We start from the raw sequence: 26,472 nt of genomic DNA, 5'->3' as shown, positions 1-26,472 counted from the left end.
GTCTTGAGGCCCAAGAGTAGCAAAATGAGCGAAAATCATTTTGAGTTGCTAGTATTCTTGCGGGGGAACAAATTAATAATTAAAATTATGTAATATAAATCATAATACAGTAAATGATTAAAAATGAATGAATATTTTTTTATTTTGCATATATTACTCCCATACACAGGAGAATACGCGTTTCGGGGCTGCATTTGTATGTTACCGAAAACTAGTTGACGCTAGGTGTTGACTCTGACGCTAACGGCGTTAATTTATGAAATCATTTACGCCGACGCTGACGGCATCAAATTTCTCGGCCGTTTACGCTGACGACGGCTTTTAATTAAAAAACGGACATTTTCCTACTTTTTGGTACAAAAATAAGGCTCAATAAATAGACATAATATATTCTTTAGAAACTTTCCATTTAAATATATTCATTATGAAATAAATAGGTACGTACTATACTGATTTTATTCAGTATAAATTTGATATAAAGGATGGAAATAAATAACACCCAATTTCTCAAGACTATCACAATTCTGTTGTCTTATTCACTACGTGGTAAAGTGTCATCATCTTCAAATCTGAATTTATTTTGTTCTGTTTCTTCAGTTCTTAACTGTTCTAAAATCTCTGCATCATCATATATTCCCTCCTCAATAACCACTCTACTATATCTACCAGTTCCTCTAACTTTTTCTTCATCACCAGCAAACCACAGGTGTTCTCTGTAGTCATGTTCAGATTCATAATCATGCACAGAATTAACAACCTCACCATCACTCAGTATGTCATCTTCAACAATTGGAGGTATATAATTCCTATTCTTTTCAAATGAATCTTCATCTTCTGATTGTATATCATCTGCCTGCCACAATGGAATGTCATCAACTGAAGTAAACAAAAACTTCTTCCCTGATCCTTCTTTACTTTCACTTTCAATATCACTATAATCTGCAAGCTTCCTCCCATGCTTTATGGATGATGAATCAGACTCTTTCCGTTTTAGTGTGGAATGCTTCTTTTCTTTTTCGGACTTTGAATTTAAGTCTTGTCCTATTTTGGGTAATGCTTCCTTCGTGGCCCATAAGTACACATCCAGAGTTTTCTCGGTGCAGTGGGCAATAAATCTCACAAAAGGTCGAGTATCTCCCTCATTGGCAGTTTGTAAACAATCATAATACATAAGGCGATCTTGTTTACGGATGATCACTGGAGGATACCCAGCCTGCAAAACAAAATACAAGAAAAATATTAACCCCCCAAAGACAGCCCTGCCAATTTTTTGCAAGTGACCTTGAAAACTGATCTTGAAACCACAGAAAAGATCATGCACATCCTTGAGTGGTAATCATAATGTCAAATTGATTATTGCAGCTGCACTGAATTTGGGTTAGCATCACAAAGTGCCAAATACATTGTATGAGTGATGTCAATACCACTTTTGGCAAAAACTGGCTGAAGATTAAAATTAATAAACAAACAAGGAAAGTGCATTAAAAAGCAAGAGTGGCCCTGCCAATGGGAACATGTGACAGGCATTCTGGATATAACAAAATATGAAAAAAATAAATAAATAAATAAAAATAATTTCATCTGCATCTCTATAATATAAAAAAAGGTCGTTAAATTCAAATCACTGTACAAAAATTGTATGAGGAATTGATTAAAAAAAATTATAAACCCTCATGGAAGGTATAAATCATAAAATAAAACCTGAGAAATAAAAAAGTTCAAGAAGTTTTTTGTCTAGTCCCTCCATAATGCCAAAACCACATGTCCATAATTCATATACCCTGTATACATCAACTATATACAGGTAAACCTCTATTTATGATGTCCTAATCAATGATAATTTGCATTAACAATGCTGATATATTAAGACCACTCTCCTATTTGAGATGTAAACAAACCCGTAATTATGATATTCATCATTCCACCAACTCAGATTATGGAACACATCACTCACTTCTTGTCAGCCACCTGGTGAACTACAGTCCAGCCATTGTTTCTTCTTGGTTACATGCACGTGAGAAATGAAACTCAATGTTTATTGGTCATCGTCGGTGTCGTTATTTAGCATCAATGTTTGTTTTTTTACCTTATAGTGAGAGGATATCACTAAAGTTCATATTGTACTTTATTTTCATGACTGTGAAGTGATTTTTTTTTTGTGATTGAAAAGTGTTTTGCCTCTGTAGTTGGGAACATGAGGTGAGTAGTGGCATCCAGTATCATTACTTTTATGTTATCATTGCTTTTTTTACAGTTACAGGAAATTAGTTTCACAGTGTACTGTACTATACATTTACAGTACATGTACTGCAGTTTAGTGACAAGTGATTTCTCTGCTTTAGTGACTGTGAAGTGTTTTTCATAGTTTAGTGACTGTGAAGTGCTCTTGCTCTGACTGTGAAGTGTTTTTTCTGTTTAAGTGACTGTAAAGTGTTTTTGCACTGACGGTGATGTCTTTCTCTGCTTTATTGACTGTACAGTGCTTTCTCTCTGTTTTTGTGACAGTGAAGTGAGCAGTGTAACTGAAAATGTCTGGCAAGTGTTTTAGTAAGGGTCCTGTGTCTAGGAAAGCCAAGGCACCCAGGAAAACAATGTCTCTGGAGGTGAAGCTCGACAATGTGAAGCAGCAAGGGAGAGGTAAAGGAGCGTGCTATGGTTCTCGTGCTCTTGGCATGGTCCGGTGTCTACCATCATTAAGAAGGCACCAGAAGTGAAGGTCATGGTGCAGAACGTGAGCACACTCTCCATTTCTAGGGTATTAAAGACGTGTGAGCCTATCATGGATAGGATGGAGAGTCAACTGCAAGACTGGATTTAAGACAACACTAGACACTGCTTACCTCTCTCCTCAGGGATCATCATGGAGAAGGCCACCAATATTTGGACAAAGCTGAAGGCAGAAATCAGTGACAGCAGGAAGAGTGAGATCTCTTCCTCTCTTTCAAGTCAATTCCTGGGTGGTTTCAGCGGTTCAAGAACCGGGCCAATCTTCGCAACCTTCGTCTGACTGATGAGGCAGCCAGTGCTGATGTCATGATTGTGCCTCTTCAGACTCAAATTGATGTTTTCACTCTACCTTTAAGAGTCTCCAACTGGCCAGGAACCTGTCCCATTGAGCCCCATTTTATAATGAACCTGATTTACAATATTTCGACCTGCAATGGGTTTTTTAGGAACCTAACCCCATCATAAATAGAGGCTTATTTGTATACAGTCAACCCTCACTTTACACGGTTTCCACGTTTACACGGTGCCCTGCCAGAACCCAGGATGCTCACATTCCGCGGTGGGTGTACCCCTTTACACGGGTGAAGTATAATTTTTTTATTTAGCTCATGAAAATTCATACAAATTATCTGGCCAGAATATAATTTACATTGCTGGAATTCTTACAATTTGATGATCATTTTGAATACAAACATCATAGAAAATTTGAATTTCAGGATTAATCCTCCATTTCTATTATATTCACCCTTCAGCCACCCAAACTAGACAAGAGGGATGGTGGTGCTACAAATGCTCCGAGCACTGGGCAGACATGAATCCTTAGGAGTGTACACCATACTGTACACTGTATGCCATTTATTAAGGTTTAAAGGGTACTAAAGACTCCTTAATTATTCTTTATAATAGAGTTCTTCAGTGTTGTTTCCACTTTTCATAGCAGCCAGCTGGAGAATTTATTTTCAAAATGGGGGATTCTACTTGAAACCAGATAGTGGGCAGTATATGTGGCATTATGTGTGCTAATCCAATAAACAATGCTATATAAGACCTGTCTAATAAGGGTAACTATAGCACCTGCTTATCCCCATTTGGTGGCGGTGATGGTATACCCCCCAAAAAAGAAAACAACAAAAAGAAAAGAGTGAACATATCAACCTCAGTTAGCATAAAGGGGGACATTTGGGAGATCCCCAAAATCCCACTAAACAACCAGTATTTGAGAGCTGCCTGGCTTACACAATGCACTTGAAAAGTAAAAGTTTTAAATTAAGTGTTTTTTAATCCATCGAACACTTTCTTTAATTCAACAAACATATGTCCAATAAATTTAAAACACGTAGCAAATTCCAATTTATCCCAAAGAATACTTGAAAAGGTGCTAAATATAAAACTGGAATTCTCTATGTAATTTTTTATATACTCCCTGTACAGTAATAGTACAGTGGGGCATGCTATAACGAATCTAATTGGTTCTAGAACCTTGTTCGTTATAGCATTCGTTCGTTATAGGATTAATCCGTTCCGGGCCCCCAAATACAACCACTTAACACTGAAAAATATAATAAAATTGTAAAAATTGTAAAAAAGTACATAAATATGCATCTAAACCCCTGAAATAAAGAATATCATTAATACTTGTAATAAAAAACAATAAATTATTTAAAAAAAAATAAAAATTATAAATAATGTTCGTTGTAGGAGTTTCGTTCGTTATAGCATTCTCAATTTTATAGGTAAAACCGTTTGTTATAGGAATATTCGTAGTAAGATCCGTTCGTTATAGCATACCCTACTGTAATTGAATACCTCTATAACAACATTTGCACTCAGTCTATTATTGCACCAACTGTGACAAGTTTCAAACAAATCAATACAAAAAATACTGTTGGAGGAATTGAATACACAAAGTACCGGTATATAGCTACCCTGAAAATTTTGAAAGGTGACTTAGACAAAATCCTCTTCTGCATCTCTGGTTCCTCTCCTGGCAGAGAGGAAATGATACCCATACTTCAGTAGCTTTTCTTTGGCTACCTGAGTATAGTACAACCCCTTTCTAAGCCAAAACATTTTTCCCTTTACTACTAACCTGCATCAACAGAAAGTTCATCAGAAGCCTCGCTGTCCTTCCATTACCATCAGAAAATGGATGTATAAAAACCATTTTATAATGGGCAAGAGCTGCATACTTAATAGGGTGAAGAGTTTGTGCTTCTGGAGAGTTCAGCCATTCTACAAAATCCTCCATGAGCACTTGAAGGTGAGTTGGTGGTGGCGGTACATGATCACTCACATACACCTGAAAAGTAAAAGAGTCACACAGATACATTGCTCTCATCATATACAACTTCCATTAAAATTGATGCCATAACATTTTGAGGAATAATTCTTTAATATAGTTTGAATATTATCATTGTTCAAACTCTTTTCTAAAATATTTTTTTTTTATAAAACTATCATTTTAATTTCTTTGATACAGTATCTCCATTAGCCAGAACAATTCGTGCAGAGCACTTCCGGAATTTTCCAGGTAACGGAAAAATGTTCTTGGAAGTTCCAGACATTGCCCTTTACTTCATCTCTCCAACCCGGAAAAAATCCCTCATCCCCAGAAAATTTTCTCGGAATTTCCAGAAAATGCGCCTGATCTTAATCTCCCAAACCCGAAAAAACTTCCCCATCCCCAGAATTTTCCGGGTACCAGGAAAATTTTCTTGAAATTTTCCGGAAAATGTGCCCCCAGAAGATCTTCCCCAAAGAAGAATTGTCCAGAAAATTTCGTCTTAGGGAACGATTTTCTGAGAAAATTTAAATTCCGGCTATCGGAGAGTTCAGGGTTTGAGAGATTCCGGCTAACGAAGATAATGTACCGTATTTTATGGCATATAAAACACACGGCCATATAAGAAGCACCCCCCCATTTTAGCAGGGAGTATTTATATACAATATCAGTAAATGTGAGGAATAAATAAATTTGATACCAATAAATAAGTTGCAACAAAATATACTGTATTGCCAAACCAGTAAATAAAAGCCAAATGAAAGTTTAACGCAGTCGCCATTTGCATATTACTCCCCGATTCACCATAGCAACGGAGACACCACCTCCGCCGATTCCCTAGCAAGCCCCCCCCTCCCCCCCAACATGTCTCGGTCTCGCCACTCCTGCCCCCCCAGTAAGCCAGCTAACTCATGTGCAAAGAAAAGTATATTCCCTTTATGTGTTTGCCCTTAGGACAATTATTTCTTTTACATTTTTCACAGTAAGTATGTAGGATGGTGTGTGCATGTAACTGAGCAAAAAATAAATGAAGACACTTATGTATTCCTGTCCAAAAATACGAGAAGAAAAACCGTAACACCTCACAGGTTGGCCCAGTAGCCTGGTGGTTACAGTGACACGTCTAACCTGGCTATAATGCCGTCAGCGATGTTAACAGATGCAAATGTGAAAAGAAAGTTAAATATAAACCTTCATTTGTATCAGGTATTTGTACATTTAAAAACAAATGTTGCAGGTATGGAAATAATAGACTGTAATGCTTGTAAGAGTTCAGAAATGGTTGCTGCTTGGCTACCTCTGAAGAGTTGGGTGTCTGCCTTATGGATGTTAATCGTCTCAGGTTATCACCAGTACAGAAGTTATAAATCCAGCTTTTATATTTAAAATGATAATTTTTTTAATTAATTAAAAATAAAAATGTGTTAAGTTAAGCAATAACATATTTTTAATTCTGGAGTTGGGTTAGGTAGAATTTAGCCTACTGGAGACAGCAACTGAGGGATTCATTATCTTATGGGAAACCACAACTTCACAAATAGGACACTGGCCGATTCTTTTTAGCCATTTTTCAAACAAAAGAGTGCATCTTATATGCCGTAAAATATGGTAACTCACTGCCACATGGCTTCTACTGGTAACTGAACATATCAAAGAAAAAAGTAAGATAATTTTTTTATCTTATAGATGCCATAGCTACTTCACTCCTGAGCAGTTGCTTCAAGTATAAAAGGGATTCATTCGTCCTAACTTGGAGTATGTACTGCTCTCATATCTGGGGTGGCTCTTCATATGTCCAACTGTTAGATAGGGTGGAATCAAGGGCATCTTTTCTTATCAACTCTCCTCCTTTAGTTGATAAATCTTTCTTCCCTTTCTCTTCATTGCAATGTTGCTTCACTCTCTCTCTTTTACAGGTACTTTAACAGGCAATGTTCGGTGGATTTAGCATCCTGTGTACCGCCGGCAAGGCAGTGTTCTTGTAACACTCGTCTTGTCCGTGGTGCCGACCGTTTCGCTGTGGATGTCAGTCACACTAGAATAACCCGTCATAGTACATCCTGTGGAATGCTCTGCTTTCTTCTGTGTCCCCATACTCATACAATGTCTCACTTTAAAAAGTTGGTTTTCCAGCATCTTCGTGGTATGATTAATATAATCCTTTACTTTTCTATTTTTAATTTATTTTTACTCTTATTTTTTCGCCCCCCTAGGCCCCGTTGTGGGTAAATGACCTGTGCCTGGGCCTGTAAAAAAAAAAAAAAAAAATGGGGTGGGGGGGGGAGGGGGTGTAGGTGGGTATCAGAAATTACCTGAGTACTGCGCAACTTCCCAGCTTCTAATGGGTCAACATGGCCGAGGACTCTCATGTGAATCTCCAGGACGTCATAGAGAGATATACGACCAACTCTATGAACGAGAGTCGTATTAATATACTTGAGGGCCAGGTCTAGACCCAAGATCTCATTGTGCTCCATCACACTCTTCCCTGATGACAGAAAAAATAACAAAATTATGTGTTGTACCCTTAAGCAAAATCCAAAAATCACCTCATAATACAGTACAGGTAAAGACCGTTACACTATGGATCTACATATGATTGATCAGGTTTATGATGTTAAAAAATTAACACCATTTACTGCTAGGTGATGACTAAAGATCAGTTTTATGATGGTCGCTAGCTGAATGCTTCTCCTGCATTGTCACTGCTTTGAAAAAGTGATGTGCAATAACTCATAATATTCCAAGATATGCTGACACAATTGTGGCTGGAATAACACGTGTGACCCATGCAGGATTCTTGAGAGGCTCTATCCGACCCCGTTGAGTGTCAGGCTAAACAGTTGAACTGTGCCACGTCGCCCAGAGGATGGTTTTGGTGTGGAAGAAGCTATTCTTTGTACATCTCAAAAAAGTTCTGTATCTTCCAGGATGGGTCCGATGACTTCCAAAAGGCTACATGCAACTCATGATGTCCCGGGAGGGTTGGTATGTGTGGCTCTGTGGCATACTGATCATACTACATTTGGTAATCGAACATCATATTAATTACGTTGGAATAAATACACAGTACTTTTTTTTAAAAGGCTTGCTAGTTCCAGACGACAGACTGGGTTTACCTTCAGTACATGCATGGGTATTTTTTATAGAGAAGAAAGCCTAAAATGCCCAGTACATATTTCTAAACATGAGCTGTACATCATAAAATTTTAGGTATGTCTTTAAGGGGTCACTTTCCCAAACCCCTTACTTCCCATTGGACTCATCGACTGCCAACCAAAGACTTCTAGAATGTAATCTCTACAATTGATAAGGAATTACTGTTTTGCTTAGTATCTGTTCACATTCCTCACATAGCTCTTATTATTTCCCACATTCAATTTGGTCTCTACTCACCTCCCACACTTAGTCTGGTCTCCAAGATCATCCGAGTTTGAGCAAGACTCATGGTATTTCCTTCGATCCCTGCAGTGTGGTAAATGTACTGGAAATATGCCTCCTTTTTAATCCGGCGGAGAGCAGCAGATGAACTGGGGATTTGAGCAAGATCATCTCTTTTGTTATCAATGCGGTTTAATGTCATTGAATCCATTTCTTCAACAAGTGGCCGAGTTCGTCTACGGTTTCTGTGGTAAGACACACATGTGATTAATAACTAGGGTAAGTTGACATTTGAAACAAACAGTCTTAATTATCTGTAAGAACTCTTTATAATCTTATCTTCATGTTTATGAATCATATTACTCTATACCTGTATTGAATAAAATAAATTGAAGAATAAATTGGGAATTAGGTCTGTAAAACAGAATCTCTGACAACAGTTGCAACGATTATTATGGATTACAATATCAACTACAGTACTCTTAAATATACCATCACCAAGAGATGGATTTATTTGGTTTTAATTTAGATAAAATTAAATTACAACAAGATATGGTAGAACAGTATATTTGAAAAGCAAAGTTTAAAATAGATAAGGTTTACTCTAAAATTTATATTAAGATTACAAGAGATAAAAGTTTCTACCTTTACTGATCTTACTGATCACATCTGAAAGGTTCATTACAGTATACCGTAATTTTTTTAGATTTTTATCTATGTACTGTAATTCATAATAACAGCCTAAGCTCTTGACTTAATTTTCTAATTATATACATTAAACTGGAAGTTGAATGTACAGTACTCATGTTCAAAATCCTTTTTAATTTTGCTATGAAATTAATACAATACTTGTAGTGCATATTTTCTCAGCTGAGAAAAGATGCCCCCCCCCCCTCCTCAAGAGTTACAGCTAATTGGCTGTTGCAAACCTGTCCAATTTTGTTCTAAAGAAATGATGTAATAAATGAGTTTATTCATAATCGTTGGGATGACTGTTTCTGACGAGAAAGATATTTAGCTAAATTATATAAAGATACATACATTCATTATTTCAGACATAAGCAAGTAGGAAGTATATCAAAAGTATTATACATGAATTAACTGTTAAACTCTGGTAGCAAATTCACGCTATCGGAGGATGCATTTAATATACAGGCAGTCCCCGACTTACGACGGGGTTAGGGACCCAAATCCAGGTCGTAAGTTGAGAATGCAAAATTAATACAGTACAGTACATAGAAAATCTAAAATGGGTGTCTCTTTTTCTTCTCAGCACCACAAAACTCTCACTTTTAAGCTTGCCAGCCATTTGAAATGGAATTACAAATGCAAATTTTGTCAGTACACAGCGCAATCACTAACGTTGGGACTCGAAAATACGTAATTTGAAAGAATTTTGGTAAGACTGCATCGGTTGTATGTCCGGGTGGACGTAAGTCGAGTAGGTCGTAAGTCGAGAAGTACCTGTATATAGGTACTCCCCGACTTACGACTGACTCGACTTACATCCACCCGCACTTATGACCTGCCTCAGTCGTACCAAAATGTGGTCAAATTATGTATTTTTGAGTCCCAAAGTCAGTACACAGACAAAATTTTCATCTGTAATTCACTTTAAAATGGCTGGCAAGCTTAAAAGTGAGTGTTTTGTGGTGCTGAGAAGAAAAAGAGACCCAAATTTTCGATTTTCTATGTGTTATTTAAGCATTTACGACTTACGACCATTTCGACTTATGGCCTGGATGTCGGTCCCTAACCCCGTCGCAAGTCAGGGAGTACCTGTACTTATTTTTACCTACAATAAGACATACTAAGACAAATCACATATCAGTAATAGTACATTATGCAAAAACAACATTTTTAAAGAACAAAATCATATTGAAATATTAAACGACCGTCAGCAGAGGCGGGAAAAATATGAAGTTGTTTGCAGTCATATTTCCCGCCTCTGCTGACAGTCGTGTTATATTTCAATGTGATTCTGATCTTTTAAAATGTTGTTTTTGCATAATGTAGTATTACTGATATGCAATTTGTCTTAGTATGTCTTATTGTGGGCAAAAATAAGTACTATACATTAAATGCATCCTCCGAAGGCGTGAATTTGCTACCAGAGTTTAACAGTTAATTCATGTATAATACTTCTAATAAACTTCCTACGTGCTTATGTTTTAAATAGTGTATCTATGTATCTTTGTATAATTTAGCTAAATATCTTTCTCGTCAGAAACAGTCATCCCAACGATTATAAATAAACTCATTTAGAAATACATCATTACTTCATGACAAAATCGGACAGGTTTGCAACAGCCAATCAGCTGTAACTTTTGAGGAGGGAGCGGGGCATCTTTTCTCAGCTGTGAAAAAATGCGCTATAGTACAGTACCTGTACATAATTTTCAGGGAAGCCATATACAGGTACAGTAATTGAATCCTTTAAGAATGCTTTAACAGCTATGAAACTGTTTATATATTCAGTATGATGTAGTAGATTCTCTTGCCCCATATGGTCTTTTCAAACCAATATGACATTGAAAAGTCCTTTAAACTTTTCTGGTGGAAAGTCAATGTCAAATACCTCTTCCAAAGGTCATGTAATGCATGTTTGTATAAAGCAAGTGTTTGTTACTGATAAGGGTTCCCAATAAGGGTATCCATTAGAGTAACAGTGAAATAAATTTTAACCCTTAAGCCCCGGGTTAGGTTGCTGTTGGCCGTACCACCCACGCTGGGGAAAATCGAGAAAAATCAACTTTTCCAAAAATAATTTTTAACCTTTTTAAATGATAAAACAATAAAAAAGTAAAAAAAATATACAGTATATTGACCCTCTAGAAACTTCCCAGGCAGCAAGGAGGGAGGGAGGGGGAGGGAGATAAGGGGACATCTTGTTATGATGGCAAGCTCTCGTGGTCACCTACGCACTTAGTAGCTAGTTTTAGCTTGCCTTCCGGGATGGTCAGTAATGCATATATTTACTGATCATAATACTTTATCTTAAAAATAATTAATTTAGAATTTATTTTATTTGCATTTTTTTCATGAGTGCTCGGCGACACACACGCAGTTTGTCGCCAGGCTGTCTGGCTGTCTTTGTGTTTGGTAGAGCAAGTAATGCGTAGAAATAATTATCGGAATAATAATTACACAAATAAATACATTTATAACAATCATAGCATTATTTTCCAGGAATACTACACTACTGTACAATACAACTACAGTACACTACTTTTATCAATATTACTTTGATACAACATGATAAAATGGACAAACAATGAAAATGAAACAAACAAAATTAGGTAATTACGTTCAGGAAGCTTCCCTGTGGCCGAGCGTGTGGTGTGAGAGGCAAATAGTAACACTGGAACCTGATAACCCGCGCTGGGCATTTAAACAATGGCCGGTAAGGGCGTGCGTTCTGGAACGTCACCCTGGGCGTAAGGGTTAATGAAGTTTCAACTTTCCTAAATGTGATATTAGAACTGTTCCCAATTGGAATCATAGTGTCAATACTGCCTGCATAATATACAAGCACAAATCTTGCACAGCATAAGGTTTACATATTGTATTTCTTTTCCTGTGGAAGCGTGGAAAAAAAAGTAGTAGTGTAAGTATAAAGGAAACACAAGATACACACAGTGATCCCAGTCGTTAGAAGAGCTTCTGTAATGGCTACCCTCCTATACAGGGATAGCTACAGAGCACACAAGATTATTCAAAAGTGGAACTGAATTCTTACCTTAAAGCCCGAGAATGAACAGGAGATACGGCCAAAGCTCGTAAATACATCCTGTCTGCTTGAACAACATCATTACGGTGCTGTTCAAGATATTCCCCATAATGTATGAGGACATCTGGGTGACGTGGAGCTAATGTAAATGCATGTTCTAGTAATCGTCCAGCCCGTGCACATTTTCCTGAATGAACCAACTCCTTTGCAGCTTTCAGTGTATTCAGTGCTTCAATTTCTGCATCTGTAAATTTCATTTTATGATGTACAGTATACCACTTTATAATATTTATAAAAAATAAAATAAAAATTCAGTCTCCCTTAGTTGTTAACTCTTAAACCCCGGGTGACGTTCCAGAATGTCCGCCTATTTCCCCGCCATTTTTTTTATTGATTGTTTATTATTTTTGTAAAGTTGATATTTTTTGCGGTTTATCTGTGCACGGGGTTACTGCCAGCAGCACCCTAACCTGGGGCTTAAGGGTTAATAACCAAATTTTAGTCATCTGGGTTTTCCCCTCCAGATGTTCCCTTGATTCTGATTACAGTACAATATACTGTACTATATTTATAAACAACTCTGATCTGCCCATTTTAGTCCTGCTCACATGAAAATCACACAAACCACCTTTGAAAATAGCTATTCCATTTAAGAATGGTCAGGTGGGTTTATTTTGTCTGTTTTAAAGGAAGGTTAAGTCACCACAGCTACCATGATAAAGTGCCACCATACTGTAATCTTTTAGGTTAGGCTAGGTTAGGTAGTTTAATTTCGTTCACTTGGACGATCCCTTTCAGCAACTACTAACTGAAACCTAACCTAAAATACTATGGTACATAACCAAACCAATACCAGAGCTATAGCAAGTGAAGGCCTGGCGATCGGACAAACCCTACTCCCCACCCCCCTCTGCCCTGTTTATACGTTGATGGGTAGTTTTGGAACTACCGTGGCTGGCAATGTTGCACTGTGTCATACCATCATTCATTGACTGCTTCTAACTGTACCTACAGGTAATCACTGAGATGAAGAAAATAATGAGTCAAATGTTGGTTGGCATCAGGTAACTTAATTAAAGCCAAAAGAAATTAAAAAATTTATATTATGCAAAACATAATGTGTGTTCATTTTATGTCAAATGAGGTAAGAAAGCACTTATATTCAATGGTGAAATATCTTACAGTAGGGGGTTAAAGTGGTAATGCTGGAGGAGATGGCTAACACCAAGAGTTGTTCAATTTCATTATTTTTTCCACAGATGTTCTTGTATTATAGTAGAGGTAAAACACAGTGAAAAACTGATCATATGACATTAAATGATGTCTGTGCTTTTTACGTGAAGAAATTGATTATTTACCGTAAATACTCCTCCGAAAAACCCGGTCCGACTAATTAGCCAAATGTAGCCGCAATTAAGTCAAATAATGGTCCTACATGAATAAATCGGACTGCCAATCACTTCTCGACTAGTATTTGGTGTCACAAAGTAAATAAAAATTGGAAACTTACTTTAATCTGAGTTAATAGATCACGTGCATGTACCAAGGGAGCGAGTAATTACCCAAATGTAGTCGCAATGAAGTCAAATGATGGTCCTACAAGCGTAAATCGGGCTGTGAATCACTTCTCGATTATTATTTGGTGTCAAAGTCACAAAAAATTGGTAAACTTAATTTAATCTGAGTTGTGTTAGGTTAGGTTAGGTACATGCACTCGATCTATTAACTCAGATTAAATTAAGTTTACCAATTTTTTGTGACTTCGTGACACCAAATACCAGTCGAGAAGTGATTGGCAGTCTTGTATCATTTGACTTCATTGCGGCTACATTTGGGTAATTACTCGCTCCCTCGGTACATGCACGCAATCTATTAACTCAGATTAAATAACGCTTTCCATTTTATTTTTACTTTGTGACACCAAATACTAGTCGAGGAGTGATTGGCAGTCCAATGTATTCATGTAGGACCATTATTTGACTTCATTGCGGCTACATTTGGGTACATTTGGGTAATTAGTCGGACCCCGAAAAACCTGCCGAGTTAACATGTGATGTCATCTACTCAGTTTTTTTACAACCAACCCACTCGGCCTGAGCGTACTCTCACGTCCACAAAAAACATAAAATTACACATGATGCTTTAACCACGTTGCTGTCATTGGTGCCAGATATCAAAATAAGTACTGTACAGTACTTTGTTTAATATGGCAGGGTCTCTGAGGGGTGAAGCCCCCTCGGCTAGGAAGTTGGGTAAGGTTTCTTTGGTTGGTTAGGTCAAGTTCTATATGGTCTAGTAAATGTCGTCTCTTTTAAATTACCTACTATAATGATAAGAACATCGATGGAAAAATGAATGAAACTGAACAATGCCTTCTGGTGTAGCCATCCCCTCCACCATTACTGTTAAGGTATACTATATAACTTGACTAGACTGTGTACTCAAAATACTTTTGAATTTATTCAAGAGCCAACAGAGCGTAACAGAGATGTCACCGACTGCCCAAGCGGCTAGCAAGCCGATCAGTGGCGAAGAGGATTAAAGTAAAGTGAAAGCAAAAAATGCAAGTTAGCCACGGTTTCTGCATTTTTTGCTGTCTGCTCCACCTTTACCCCATGAAGTGATCCTACACAGGCCACTGGCCTTCTTCCATCAGCAATACCCTTCCTTAGGTAAATAAGGTAGGTAAATATGTTATCACTCAGTGACACGTTGTTGCTAGTTAACATCTGCAACAGATCCGTGATAACTTACATTTTATTCCTACAATACTTTACTCACGTCTATCCTCTAGCTCCGTTGTCTGCTTTTTTGTAACAGACTGATCCACTTCGTGTGCCCCCAGCAGTGCCATGGCTACGTAGCCCTCGTCCATTAGCTCCAGGTCAGCCCCAGCTGGGATAGCACCCAGTGAAGAACCCAGCAGTGTATCATCACCAGCTGTGTAAGATGCCCAATAACTGGACATCACGGACACTAATGACGCAAAAATCACTCCACAGAGGAATACTATGAAGAGAGCGCATTTGTTCATCTCTTCACTCTGTAATTTTCGGATGTTATCGATAGTAAAATCATAATTAAAACTAGGTAAGTTACACAAGCGACCGAACACTTTCCTCATCTGTCTTGGAGTGACGTCATCTGTTGTCTTCCTTGGTTGGTGAAGTTAACACAACTCCAAGATGACCAAGATATCTTTACGAAATCCTATGTGTAAAAATATCCTTTTTATATTAAAATATTTCTTTTAGCTTCATAGTATTAAATTATTATATACAGTATTTCTATTTTAGCTATTTTTGTTTACGAATCTTGAATGCACTGTATCACTGTATCACTAACACCAAATAATATTTCTAACATGGATATACAATACAGTATATAAATGCATCGTTTTACGAAGGATAAAGAACTGAGAAGATGGATTCATTTATGCAAGAGGAGAGACTATAAATGCTGAAACTGGCCAAATATGCAGCTTGTGTTTTGAGATCAGTGTGTTTTGGGAGAACTTGACATATAAACTGCTTGGACTACCTGTACCAAGAAGAATTGTAAGTATTAAGAATGGAGCAATACCAACATTACAACTGCCAAGTAAGAGAGACCCGATACCTGCCATTGTGCAAGGGATCCACACACTGCAGGTGAGTTTTGTGGCAGGTATCCTGTAGTGGATTCCTCCCCTACAAACGCTGTTTGTCGCTGAGTAGCCGACCCCGCGAATTCCCCAGCGTATGCCTCGTGGTCTAGGTCAACCAGCGCTGCCTTACATGACGGAGGTCAACTATTAAGCCACGCCTACCTCCGCTATATAAGACCTGACCTCGTGGTAACCCGCTCTCTTCTTCTAGCTACAGCCGCAGCAAGCAACACCTCCTCCTCCTCCTGCCTGGCGGCCCTCACTCCCGCCGGCGAGCATGGCGACCCACAAGCTGGTCCTCCTCTGAGCATCCTCACCAACCAGCTCTCTCTACATCACGCTTGTAACCACGCTGCCACTTCCCAGCACCAAGCTGCATTGTACATCCAATACAACATGTATACAGAGAGCACATTGTGAGTTTCCTTTCTCCATACCATCCTGAGTGTGAACCCAAACATCACGTACCCCACAATCCCTCACCATACGAATGTTCAAGTTACAGGATGTGCTTTGATTTAACGGCAAGCTTGGGATCAGAGCCTTGTCATTAAATTGAAGCTTGAATCACAGACATGCTATTAAACCTGTACTGTATAAGTACAGGTACTTATATTTTGGTAATTGATCAAATTCAGTATACATGAAGAACATAAGACTGGAGGAAACTGCTGCTGGCCTATTGGCCCATACTGAGCAGTCCCATTTACACCCAACCCCTATTGCTCATATATCCATCCAACCTACATATGAAGCTATCAAGCGTATTCGAGTTAATGATGATATTTGGGAACTTGTTCCACTCGTCCACTATATTTCCAAACCAATGTTTACCTATTTCATGCCTAAATCTAAATTTGTCTAATTTAAAACCATTGTTAAGAGTTCGCTCCTGGTTGGATAGTTTGAGTACTTTTGTAATGTCCCATTCAGCCCTGACTTCCATTTATACACCTCTATCATATCGCCCCTCACCCTGTCTCTCGAGGGAGTGCAAATTAAGATGATTTAACCTGTCTCTGTACTCAAGGTTCCTAATGCCTGGGATTAGGAAAATAAAGCAACACTTACCAACAGCAACTGGTTTATTCTGCTTCCAAAGCAATGAATTTTGATGTATATATACAGGTATTTGGGTTAGGTTAGGTCAGGTCCACAGATAGGTAGGGTTCTGTGCATTCTCACTTAAATTTTTGTGTTCATTATGATGCAAAAAGTATCTCCAAAAATTTTGGTTCAAATCCATAAGTTATTTATGGTACTAACTGTCTCCTCCACTTTTACATGAAATAATATGCGCTTACCTTTTTAACTTGGCAGTTGTAATGTTGGTATTGCTCCATTCTTAATCCTTACAAATCTTTTTTGTACTTGTAGCCCAAGCAGTTTATACTGTATTTCAAGTTCTCTTAAAATGCACTGGCCTCAAAATGCAAACTGCATATTTGGGCATTTCTTGTAAAAGTAGAGTCTTGTCTCTTGCACAAGTGATTCTAACTTCTTCTTAGTTCTTTATCCTTCAGAAACAATGTAATGTTATATCATCCCTATTTTTAATTTGTGATAAACATTGAAAAACTGAGCAAGTGCTTGGCTTGTTTGTTGTTGTTGTCTCGTGTAGGAGCTAGTGGTGTCACGAGTTCAGAGACACCATAAATCCACAAAATTTAATACAGTAGTTCAGAAAACCTATAGCATGCAACATGTTATATCAATATATCATCCATAAAATATCCATTTCTTTCTTGAAATCGGTAAAATGTAAGTTCTCTCGTGTGATCCAGTCACAGAAATGACTTGTAGGAGGTAATTTACAAATTACAACCGAGCCTTTATGTGTAGCATTAAGCTATATAAACATAACGTTAGCCTTAGACCTTCAAGATCACTTGAGCAATATGTTGAAAGGTCCAATTGAACGTAGTTTTAGAAAAGATTGTGATATGATCCAACCAATTATGAGCCGAGAAGTACAGCACTGTACCTACTTGTTTTTTGTTTGTTGTGAAGTTATTATTGTCAGTCTATAATTAATTACATTTATTTGACTTAGAAATATCAGAAAATCCCATAGATGCATTGAGGTGTGTGAAATGTTGAAATTAACTAATTGAAATTATTCATTTGATATGTGACCTGTGTCTCTAACTCAATTCCTTTAGGTGCTTGAGGGTCGAGTCAATATTGCAGTTGGCCTCCATGTGAACTGAACATGGTTGGACAGCCACATCTCTCCTGATGTGTGTTTAAGGTCAAGATTAGTTGTCAAAAATCATTTCTACTCTGGTTTCCTGCACATTGTTACAATTAACTGAACAGTTTACAAATGACAAACATCTTTGTCATGTTGCAACTACCGAGGCAAATATGAGTTAAAAGGAGAGCTTTAGAGTAGAATATTTAGTAAAGCACTGAAGACCATTCATTTTCTAGCTCACAGGCAGAGTTGGGGAGGGTTCACCAGCATCTTGAAGACACTTTTGTTTTGCAATGACATCGAACACACTGAAAATACAATGAAATGATTCACCAATCCAGATCTTTTCAGAAAAAAACATTCTTCAATTGTTTTTCAATCTAGTACATCATAAAGGGTACAGACAATGTTCTTTCAAGGTAGAATGAGGTAAAGAAACATTACATCCATTCTTTTAATTAATTATCACAAAGCCTACTTTTTACACAAACATGTCACCACATTTATAAAAATAATCTAAAAGTCACTGCGGCACATGAGTGAGTTGAAGAAGACTAAACCTAATGAAAGCACTGATGAGTGTGGACAGCTGCCTCGCCTCCGTTCTGGAACTTTGCACTCCACGCGACTCGCAACAACTGACACCTACCGAGTTAACCATGTGCTGTATTGCCTAAACTTCGTTTTCAAGTAATAAAGTAACAGCAAAATGAAAACAAAATCAACATGATGGTAAACAGCCAGCTAATGTGCACAAAGACTACTTTTCCATCTTCAGAACTTTAGCTCCAGTTGTGTATATGTATACGGAACATGTTGACTGTTTAAGTACTGTACTCACAAAATATAGCATGTTATCAAAGAGCGGCATAAGAACATCATAAATACAGAATAGTGTTTGGTGTTCAGTTCCACAAAAATAAGACGACGAAAGGCAAGCTTACATTTGAGCAGACAGATACAACATTATACATCTGATCCCTAACGTATCACGGCACTTAACATATATAATAAATAATCTTGAAACCATAAAACTTAAATATTAGACATATACACAATGCGTACATAGAATTTTTTGTACTTATGTACATATTACAAGAATCATAAGCTTAACGCCGATATATTTGAGCAGAGTTTGAGAAGTTGTCTCGGCTAGACTAGTCTGATGAACAACGTGGTCAAATTCTTTATCATTAAGAAATGACGCTTAAGTACGTCCGATCATGCAATACCCTACAATGATTTTTGTCCTTTTTTCTAAAAAAAAAAAATACAGAACCCTTAAGTTGAGTTTAAAGCCCAAACACGTTCTTAAACTCTGCTCAAAAACATATATTATGGTCCATTGTTTTCTTGTTCCTAACTTGGGCCCAAAACATTGGTCACTACTTGAGGGTTGACGTCACAATCTTAAGTCGAATCCTGACGAGCTTCTTGCTGCGATTACTAACTTCGCCTGACTGGTAAAATTATTTCAACTCGTCTGTTATTGTTCAACCCAAAACGGCCACTGTACAGGTGAGTGGAAAATGTATGGGGGATGTGTGTGTTTGGGGAGGGGGGGGGGGGCGCATCTCTCGTCACTCCGTCAAGAAGTATCAGTTCTGGACCACAGTCTTTGGCATTAATTGTTTCACGCGGGCAAACACCAAGCTCTACACACTAAATCACCTATGTCAGTTCTCCTCAGACTTTTAAGCTTAATAGCATCAGGAAGTAATGTGATGTTTTTCTACAGTGACCTCCAAAAAACAAGACTGATATTTGCTTCCAACCTGCAACCACTGGGAATAACACTTATCTATTCACAAGTATAGTAGTGTTACAAAACAAAAAATAGCACCAACTCTCTGGCATGTGCCGGAGTACTAAAAATAGTCTAGTGAAACCAAGTTCACTTTCAAATTCGTAGACAGGTTAACCTCTCAAAAATCTATAACAAATAGCCCGCATAAAAATAACATCTATATGATGCCTCCTTTTTCAGGAAATTAATGTATCTGCCTTAAGTTACAAAACCCTACATATGCCATCTGACTGAGTGCAAGAGGGGTACAACCTTCTAACTAGTTTTAAAGAAACTACACGAATATAGAGGCACTGGTGGATGAGCAGCATTATACAATGCAGTCCAATAATGAGTATTCATTTTTATAAAAAAAATACATTGTGCTAGCAACACGTTTTATTGGGCCATTAGTTCCTTGCAAGCGAACTGGAACTGAACTTGACCCCGTTCTAGGGGCTGCAAGATAACTGTTCCAGAGTTACCCCGCCTTTTGTGAGTAATCACCATCTGTCAATTATCACTTCAAGTTCCTTGCTGCGTCGAGTATGGAGCCATGTGTTGCTGGAGTTGTTGTTGCTGATGTGTAAATACTGGGGTCTGGTAGGATGGGAGGCTGTCAGGAGAGGTGATCATGGTATACTGAGGGAGGTGAGGAGTGGTGCCCCGATGGGTAGCAGTGAAGGCTGGGGCCTGGCAGTAAGGTGGTGGTGGGGAGTCATACAGAGATGGTGGCTGTTCGTTTCTACCAACCATCTGCTGCGACGGTGGTGGAGATTGCTGGCCATACACCACCTCGCTACCATCATTCCCTACCATAAGTTTCCTCTGAAGTTGCTGCTGCTGCATCTGAGAATCCTGTCCAAATATGAGAACATCGTTCCTTTGCAGCAATTGCTGGTAACTCAGTATATGCTGACCCAAGCGTCGAGATCCTCCTGCGAGAATTCCGGTACCAAGGTCTCTGGCAGGCCGAGCGCCATCTGTGGCGTCTCCCCCGATGGTCGGCGCGAGAGGACATGGCAACGGAGGCTGAAGCGGACCACATCCCCGGGACCCGCACTCTGGGACGACACTGTCTGGGGGAATACAACAACCTCACAAACCACTCTACTCAAATACCTACACCTTAACTTAGTAATGACCTCTTCGATGCCAGTGCAAGGCTTACTAATGTGACACTAACAAATTGTCTGGCAACATCAATTAACGTAAGTGTCTTGCAATGTAGTAAAATTAATTATGACAAATTTACAATGCTATACTGTACTTAGTAGGGTCAGAATAACAAATAACTATGAAAAACCATCATATTAAAAAAAAATCTTATTTAATGATCCATTTCAAATAACGTCTAATTAAACCTACATCATACATGTACAATGAAATTATATATTTTGGGGGCAATTATTATCCACTTTTATTCAAAGCTAATAATACTGTATATACCTCATGAAAATTTTGTCACCTACATCTTATAACAAAATTACATTCCTTTGGGACTTATTCTAAAACCTAATTAGGTGATGGGGAGTGAAGTAATATAATTTAGCAAGGAGTTGGTGAGAGTGGTGGGGTCACCTTTAAGCGAGCATAGTGTGAGATGGGTTTTAGGATGTATAGATTTGTATGTGAGCGAGTTTTAGTGGAAGAGAAGGAGTCAAGGAGGAAGGGACTCACCGCCGTACTGGAGAGCGTCGTGGTCCATGAGCGGTGAGTCAGACTCGAGGTGGGCACCGCTCATCAGGCAACTGGGGGAGGAGCCGCGGTAATCTTCGTCGGGTGACCTCATCTGTCAGACACAAACACCATATAAACAATATACACGACGCCTCACTTGTCAATAAGTCAGTTACACAACATTAAAGTAGTATAAAAGAAAAAACTACTCAATTTATTGCATTACAAAAACTATGTTATTACATGATCCATATTTAGCTCTGTATGTAATTCACAAAAAGAGAAATGGGGGAATGGGTTAGTGACTGACCTTCCTTTTAGCGAGTGCTTGTTCCTTGGCTGAGTGGTTCTTGACATGCTTCCTGAGGGAGGAGGGGTCCGTGTATCGCTTCTTACACCCGGGTACCGAGCACACGTATGGTTTCTGTAACACCAACACCCACCATAATGTATTAATTCTCCTCTATGATACCCGGATAGCACCCTGTTACACCTAATCTACTGACGGTTACAGATCAAATGGATCCTAGCCCAACTTAAATATTATTGAAGATAAATAGGGCCATCTACCAATCCTAAATGTTTGGTTAGGTTAGCCCAGGATGGGTTAGGTTGAAACCTCTTGGGATTTGTGCCAATTCGACCAGTAACCTTACTCCCACCTTCCACTACCCACATAGCTTCCACCTCCTTTAGTCTTTTGAAATTATCCCTCAGTATACTAAATTTTACTAACTGCTCACAATTAGGGTGGATAATAACAAATGGAAAATTAAACTCACAGCGTCGACGTGTGTTCGTTGGTGTTTGGCTCTGTCGGAGGAGTTGGAGAAGGCCTTCATGCAGTGAGGATAGACACAGATGTAGGGCCTCTCGCCAGTGTGACTCCTCAGGTGGATTTTCAGGTTCTCCAGCCTCGAGAATGCCTTGGTGCAACCTTTGAACTGTAAGAGACAACACTATGTCAGTATGACTGACACTATACTAAAATGTGAGGATGAGCTTAATTGTGAAAACTATTTTTAATTACAAACACTTCATATGACAAATCAGAATTTTTTTTACAATTAATAATCATTTTTGGCTCAATGTCAATAATAGTACGCCAATACCACGATAAGTATCGGTAATGTACACAGCATCATTCCTGTCTCCACAAGGCATGACATCACACACCCCACTCCAGCACAACACAGCCTCAACCACCATACGATCAAGATGTAACGTCAAGTGTTAACACCCTTGGCTTTCCACGCTCCTCACTGTGTGTGTGTGTCGAGGTTGTTTACTTATTCTCCTTGTGGTAGTGGGTAAGGTGTGTGTGTTGGTTTTAATACCTTTATCCTAACCGGTGTTTATTTAATTTCTCGGGTGGGCAGCTGTGTGTGGGGGTGTCGTGTCCACCAACCCCACCCAGCTCCTGAGGTATCTCGTCTCGTCACTCCTCACTTACCAGATTAAAAGGCTTATTACGGGATTTACCATTATTTTTTCAGTATCACCCAGGAATGTATCTTATATACAAAAAAAAATCAAATTAGCCGGAGGGTATTGAAGTTGCCACGGGTGTTGTTTTATTAAATACCTCAGAGGCTCGGGAGATTGAGAGATAAACTAACCACTCTGACAGGTAAAATCGGGCCCAATTAAAAAAGCTAGTCGAAATATATCTAACCAAACCTAATTAAGGATTCGTTCAAAAAGCAAAACCATAATTTATCACCAAAACTTACAACAATAATTTCTTTTAGTTCCGTCATATCAAAATGTAGGATAATTCCTATATAGCATGTGTTAAGAGTCACACGTCGCTTTATTTACTAGTAAGAGCGTAACACCAATGTTGCTGGTAAAGGTAGCCGGTCATACGAGGCTGGCTTCACTGTACTAATTTTCAACAGATAATTATTTTCCAATGTAGGGAAAATAACAAGTTAACTGTGACCATACAGTATCTAAATGCAAAGAAATAACATTATTTATAGGAAATTCGTTGGGAATCGGAGAAATGTGAGTTTTTAGGATACAATTACTGCCTGAAGTTACTGTTGAGGTGTGTGTGGGGCCCAACCAGCCACCACACCACCCACTCACCCAGGCCCAGCCACGCTCACGCTCGTTAACGGCTTAACTGCTCCACTACGGTCATACGACACCCTAAATACCTTTAAGACCCTCTTGTTTATCTACTACATGATCTCAACTCTAGATACTACGTTATAACCCGCCACTTACCTAAAAATACGAACATACCACATACAATGAAAAGAACACATTCTCCAGCACCTGTAACTCATTCACACAATAGTCCACACATGTACACACACACATCACACATAGATACACGTACTCATAAGTGTCACACAAGCACAGACTCAAGAGGGGGGGGGGGGGAGTCTTGGAGACAATAGCCCCACCGTTTAGCATATAACACGTTTGTTTAATAAAACCACAAAAGAAGGTTGACACCGAGACGACTCTTCCCTGGCTGAAAGTGGCGTCTTAGTGTCATTTAATGCTTGGTAGCAGCGGTTCACTTTACTGGGCGGGCCAACTGTCTGCCTCACTCCTCGCCCGCCTCTAGTGACCTCTCACACTACCTCACCACAACTCCACCTAACCCTCCTCCGCCTTACTTCCAAGCACTTCCTCTCTAGTATAAACTGGACGAAAACTACATAAATGTTACACTCAATACATCGGAAAAATTAAGGCGGTTGTCTTATGCGATTCCTTTGTAGGTGAGGAGCATCCGCCCGCTGGGTTTTTAACTGTCATTTCATTTTTGTAACCAAATCTTGCCCATGTTGTTGCTGGTGTCTGTCTGTCACGATATAATTGGCCTTTATTGTTGGGAACATTGTGTGTGAGTGAGCGTGTACGCGTGATTTCCTCCTTTTTGTGAGGCGCATCATAATAGTTACTACTGTAGTGTTCTTACCGAGAAAGGTTCATTCATACGTACTCCTGTTTTCCCCGCTCATTCCCGGGTCAAGTTTGATCTTAAATTGTCTTTTAAAATGATCGCTGAACAAATATTGTAGTATGTGATTATCAGAAAAAAATCAAAGTTTCTTCATTTCCTCAAAGATAATATGCAAACAATATTTTACTGGGATGTACCGAGTTTCTGAAACTGAATAATAACAAATAATAATAATTAACAATTATAATAATAATAAATAAAAACAACAGCAATGATGGTAGCAACAACAACAATAAAGATACTGAGATAATAAGAGGGTAAAAACTTGACTAAACAGTGGTGTGGCCATCTGGTGCTCTCCAGAGAACAGTGCGTCGTCCATCACACTCATTTTCCGCTCTTCTTCCCTCCAAATATTCGACACCTCGGCGTGCCATACAGGCTCAAATTCGGTGGAAAGTTTTTCTCACTTGCCATGACTCCTCCCACATTTTTAAACTTTGACCCCCAACAACTTCAGCCAGAGATCATTAATGACGAGTCAAGTAACCGCGCCAAACGTCACACTTTTTGCGCATGTGTAGAGCCATATGTGGCAGGGAATTTGAAGCCACACACTCCCGTCTGAAATGTTGGAAGTGTTGATGTGGGAAAACTTCGTTCGAGTTTTTGGCACATGCAAACATCATTTAAAGAATGAGCATTTCTGAAAAACAAGTGATAATGAGAGAACCTTACAGAGTGTGAACCTTGGTGCAAGACCTCACTCGATCAATTGTTTTAGTGACCCGGTAATAATTTTGACCGAAGAATGACAATTAGGGAAGTGATAAATATTTTTTTTTTACCGAGGCTCTATCTGAATCCAACAAAGAAAAAAAAGTCACGATTAAATTTTACTGTCGGTATGAAGGACCGTGGCGTGTGAGGACAGTATCTCTTACACAACAGATCTTATGGATTTAAAACTTGCATGTAAAATGAGGGGAAGAAGCGGAGCGCTAGAACCAGGCCAGCTAACCTCACGGTGAGTGTAGGAGAGATTATGGTTATGGTCGAGTTAATATCCCGAGACGAGGCCAGCACACACCCTCACCACAAGTTATTACTCCAGTTCACTGCTCAAGTGTCACCTCCTGCCCACTGGGTCTATAACAGAATGGTCTAGGCTGGATAAATACTACGAACAAAGTTACTGAACTTTCTTCCATTATAAGCAGATAACATCAAGTAACCAAAACTACCTTATGAAGGTTCGTTTTGGATGACCTAGGTTTTAATTAAATGGGTTAGTGATCCTGTAGTGGTACCCTTCCAACATGACACGTGATGGATGTTCGTGTACTCGTGGTGTGGTTGGTGTATTGTTGACGTTATAATGTCATTACTGCACTCCAGTAACTAAAACTAACTAAACCTTACGTATCAACAACTGTCTGTGAGCGACAGCAAACTGATCGTCAGGTTGTCTTATTATTCTTTGTTCATCAAATAATTCCCATTTCTTAAAACCTATTCTTGTCTTCCCATTTATTAAAGCCAATTCTAATCTATCATCCAATATTACAGGATAGTGACGCTCTAAATTTGTCTTTCATCTACGAATGTTGGTTGTTGCTAGGATACTATTTCCTCAACGATAAAACCAAAAACCTGCCCGTGAAAAAAAAACCCGATACCCCACAAAACTTTATAATTTCCCATAAAGTGTCACTCAAACGTTTCACTATAATACATAAATGGTAAACAAAACTAAAATAAAATATCATTTACACAATAAAAAATATACTACCATAAAAAACAAAACCACGTCGGGAGGGGCAACCTTAACGTCTGCCCCCACACGCACAAAAAATAAAACTCACAATACACAAAGAAAATACAATAATCCAACCAAGACACCGAAACAGCCATGCAAGACAAACATTAGCCTAAGGTTACATTATATAGTGTAGGATTCCTGGAGGCTGGTCGCTATCATCGGGTGGCGCGCCTGTAGATCACCCTAACACCACCCGACAGTCCCCCATCCCAGGCCCAGTACCGTGTTTATAAAGTCCCTTTATAAAAGAGTTATCTGATTTTCTTGTTTTATAGACCCAGACGTTTTTATTTTTA

The 26,472-nt window shown here is 38.6% G+C and overlaps 2 protein-coding genes across 3 annotated transcripts in view; both read right to left on the bottom strand.

Annotated features, from left to right (window-relative positions):
- Positions 1-373: 373 nt before the first annotated feature.
- On the bottom strand, positions 374-15,272 carry LOC121865193 (protein adenylyltransferase Fic-like). Its single transcript, XM_042364509.1, has 6 exons — positions 14,901-15,272; positions 12,129-12,363; positions 8,405-8,634; positions 7,321-7,496; positions 4,817-5,026; positions 374-1,213 (listed from the first exon to the last, which is right to left on the bottom strand). Exons 1-6 carry the CDS (start codon positions 15,241-15,243, stop codon positions 533-535), a joined length of 1,875 nt encoding a protein of 624 aa, XP_042220443.1. The 5' UTR covers positions 15,244-15,272; the 3' UTR covers positions 374-532.
- A 3,130-nt stretch (positions 15,273-18,402) lies between these two features.
- The window catches only part of LOC121865190, a 127,739-nt gene continuing 119,669 nt past the window's right edge, over positions 18,403-26,472 (bottom strand). The window contains exons 6-9 of one of the 2 annotated variants that reach the window (XM_042364504.1): positions 22,211-22,372; positions 21,739-21,852; positions 21,429-21,540; positions 18,403-20,827 (exon numbers count right to left, since the gene is read on the bottom strand). In XM_042364504.1, coding sequence (XP_042220438.1) covers positions 20,274-20,827; positions 21,429-21,540; positions 21,739-21,852; positions 22,211-22,372 — 942 coding nt within the window. In that variant the 3' untranslated portion in view covers positions 18,403-20,273. The remainder of the gene's footprint in view (positions 20,828-21,428; positions 21,541-21,738; positions 21,853-22,210; positions 22,373-26,472) is intronic. The other variant, XM_042364505.1, reaches the window with a different exon arrangement.

This window comes from Homarus americanus, unplaced genomic scaffold (genome assembly GCF_018991925.1).
Source record: "Homarus americanus isolate GMGI-L3 unplaced genomic scaffold, GMGI_Hamer_2.0 scaffold18547, whole genome shotgun sequence".
In the NCBI taxonomy this organism is placed as follows: Eukaryota; Metazoa; Arthropoda; class Malacostraca; order Decapoda; family Nephropidae; genus Homarus; species Homarus americanus.
This window is presented reverse-complemented; position numbering and strand designations above follow the sequence as displayed.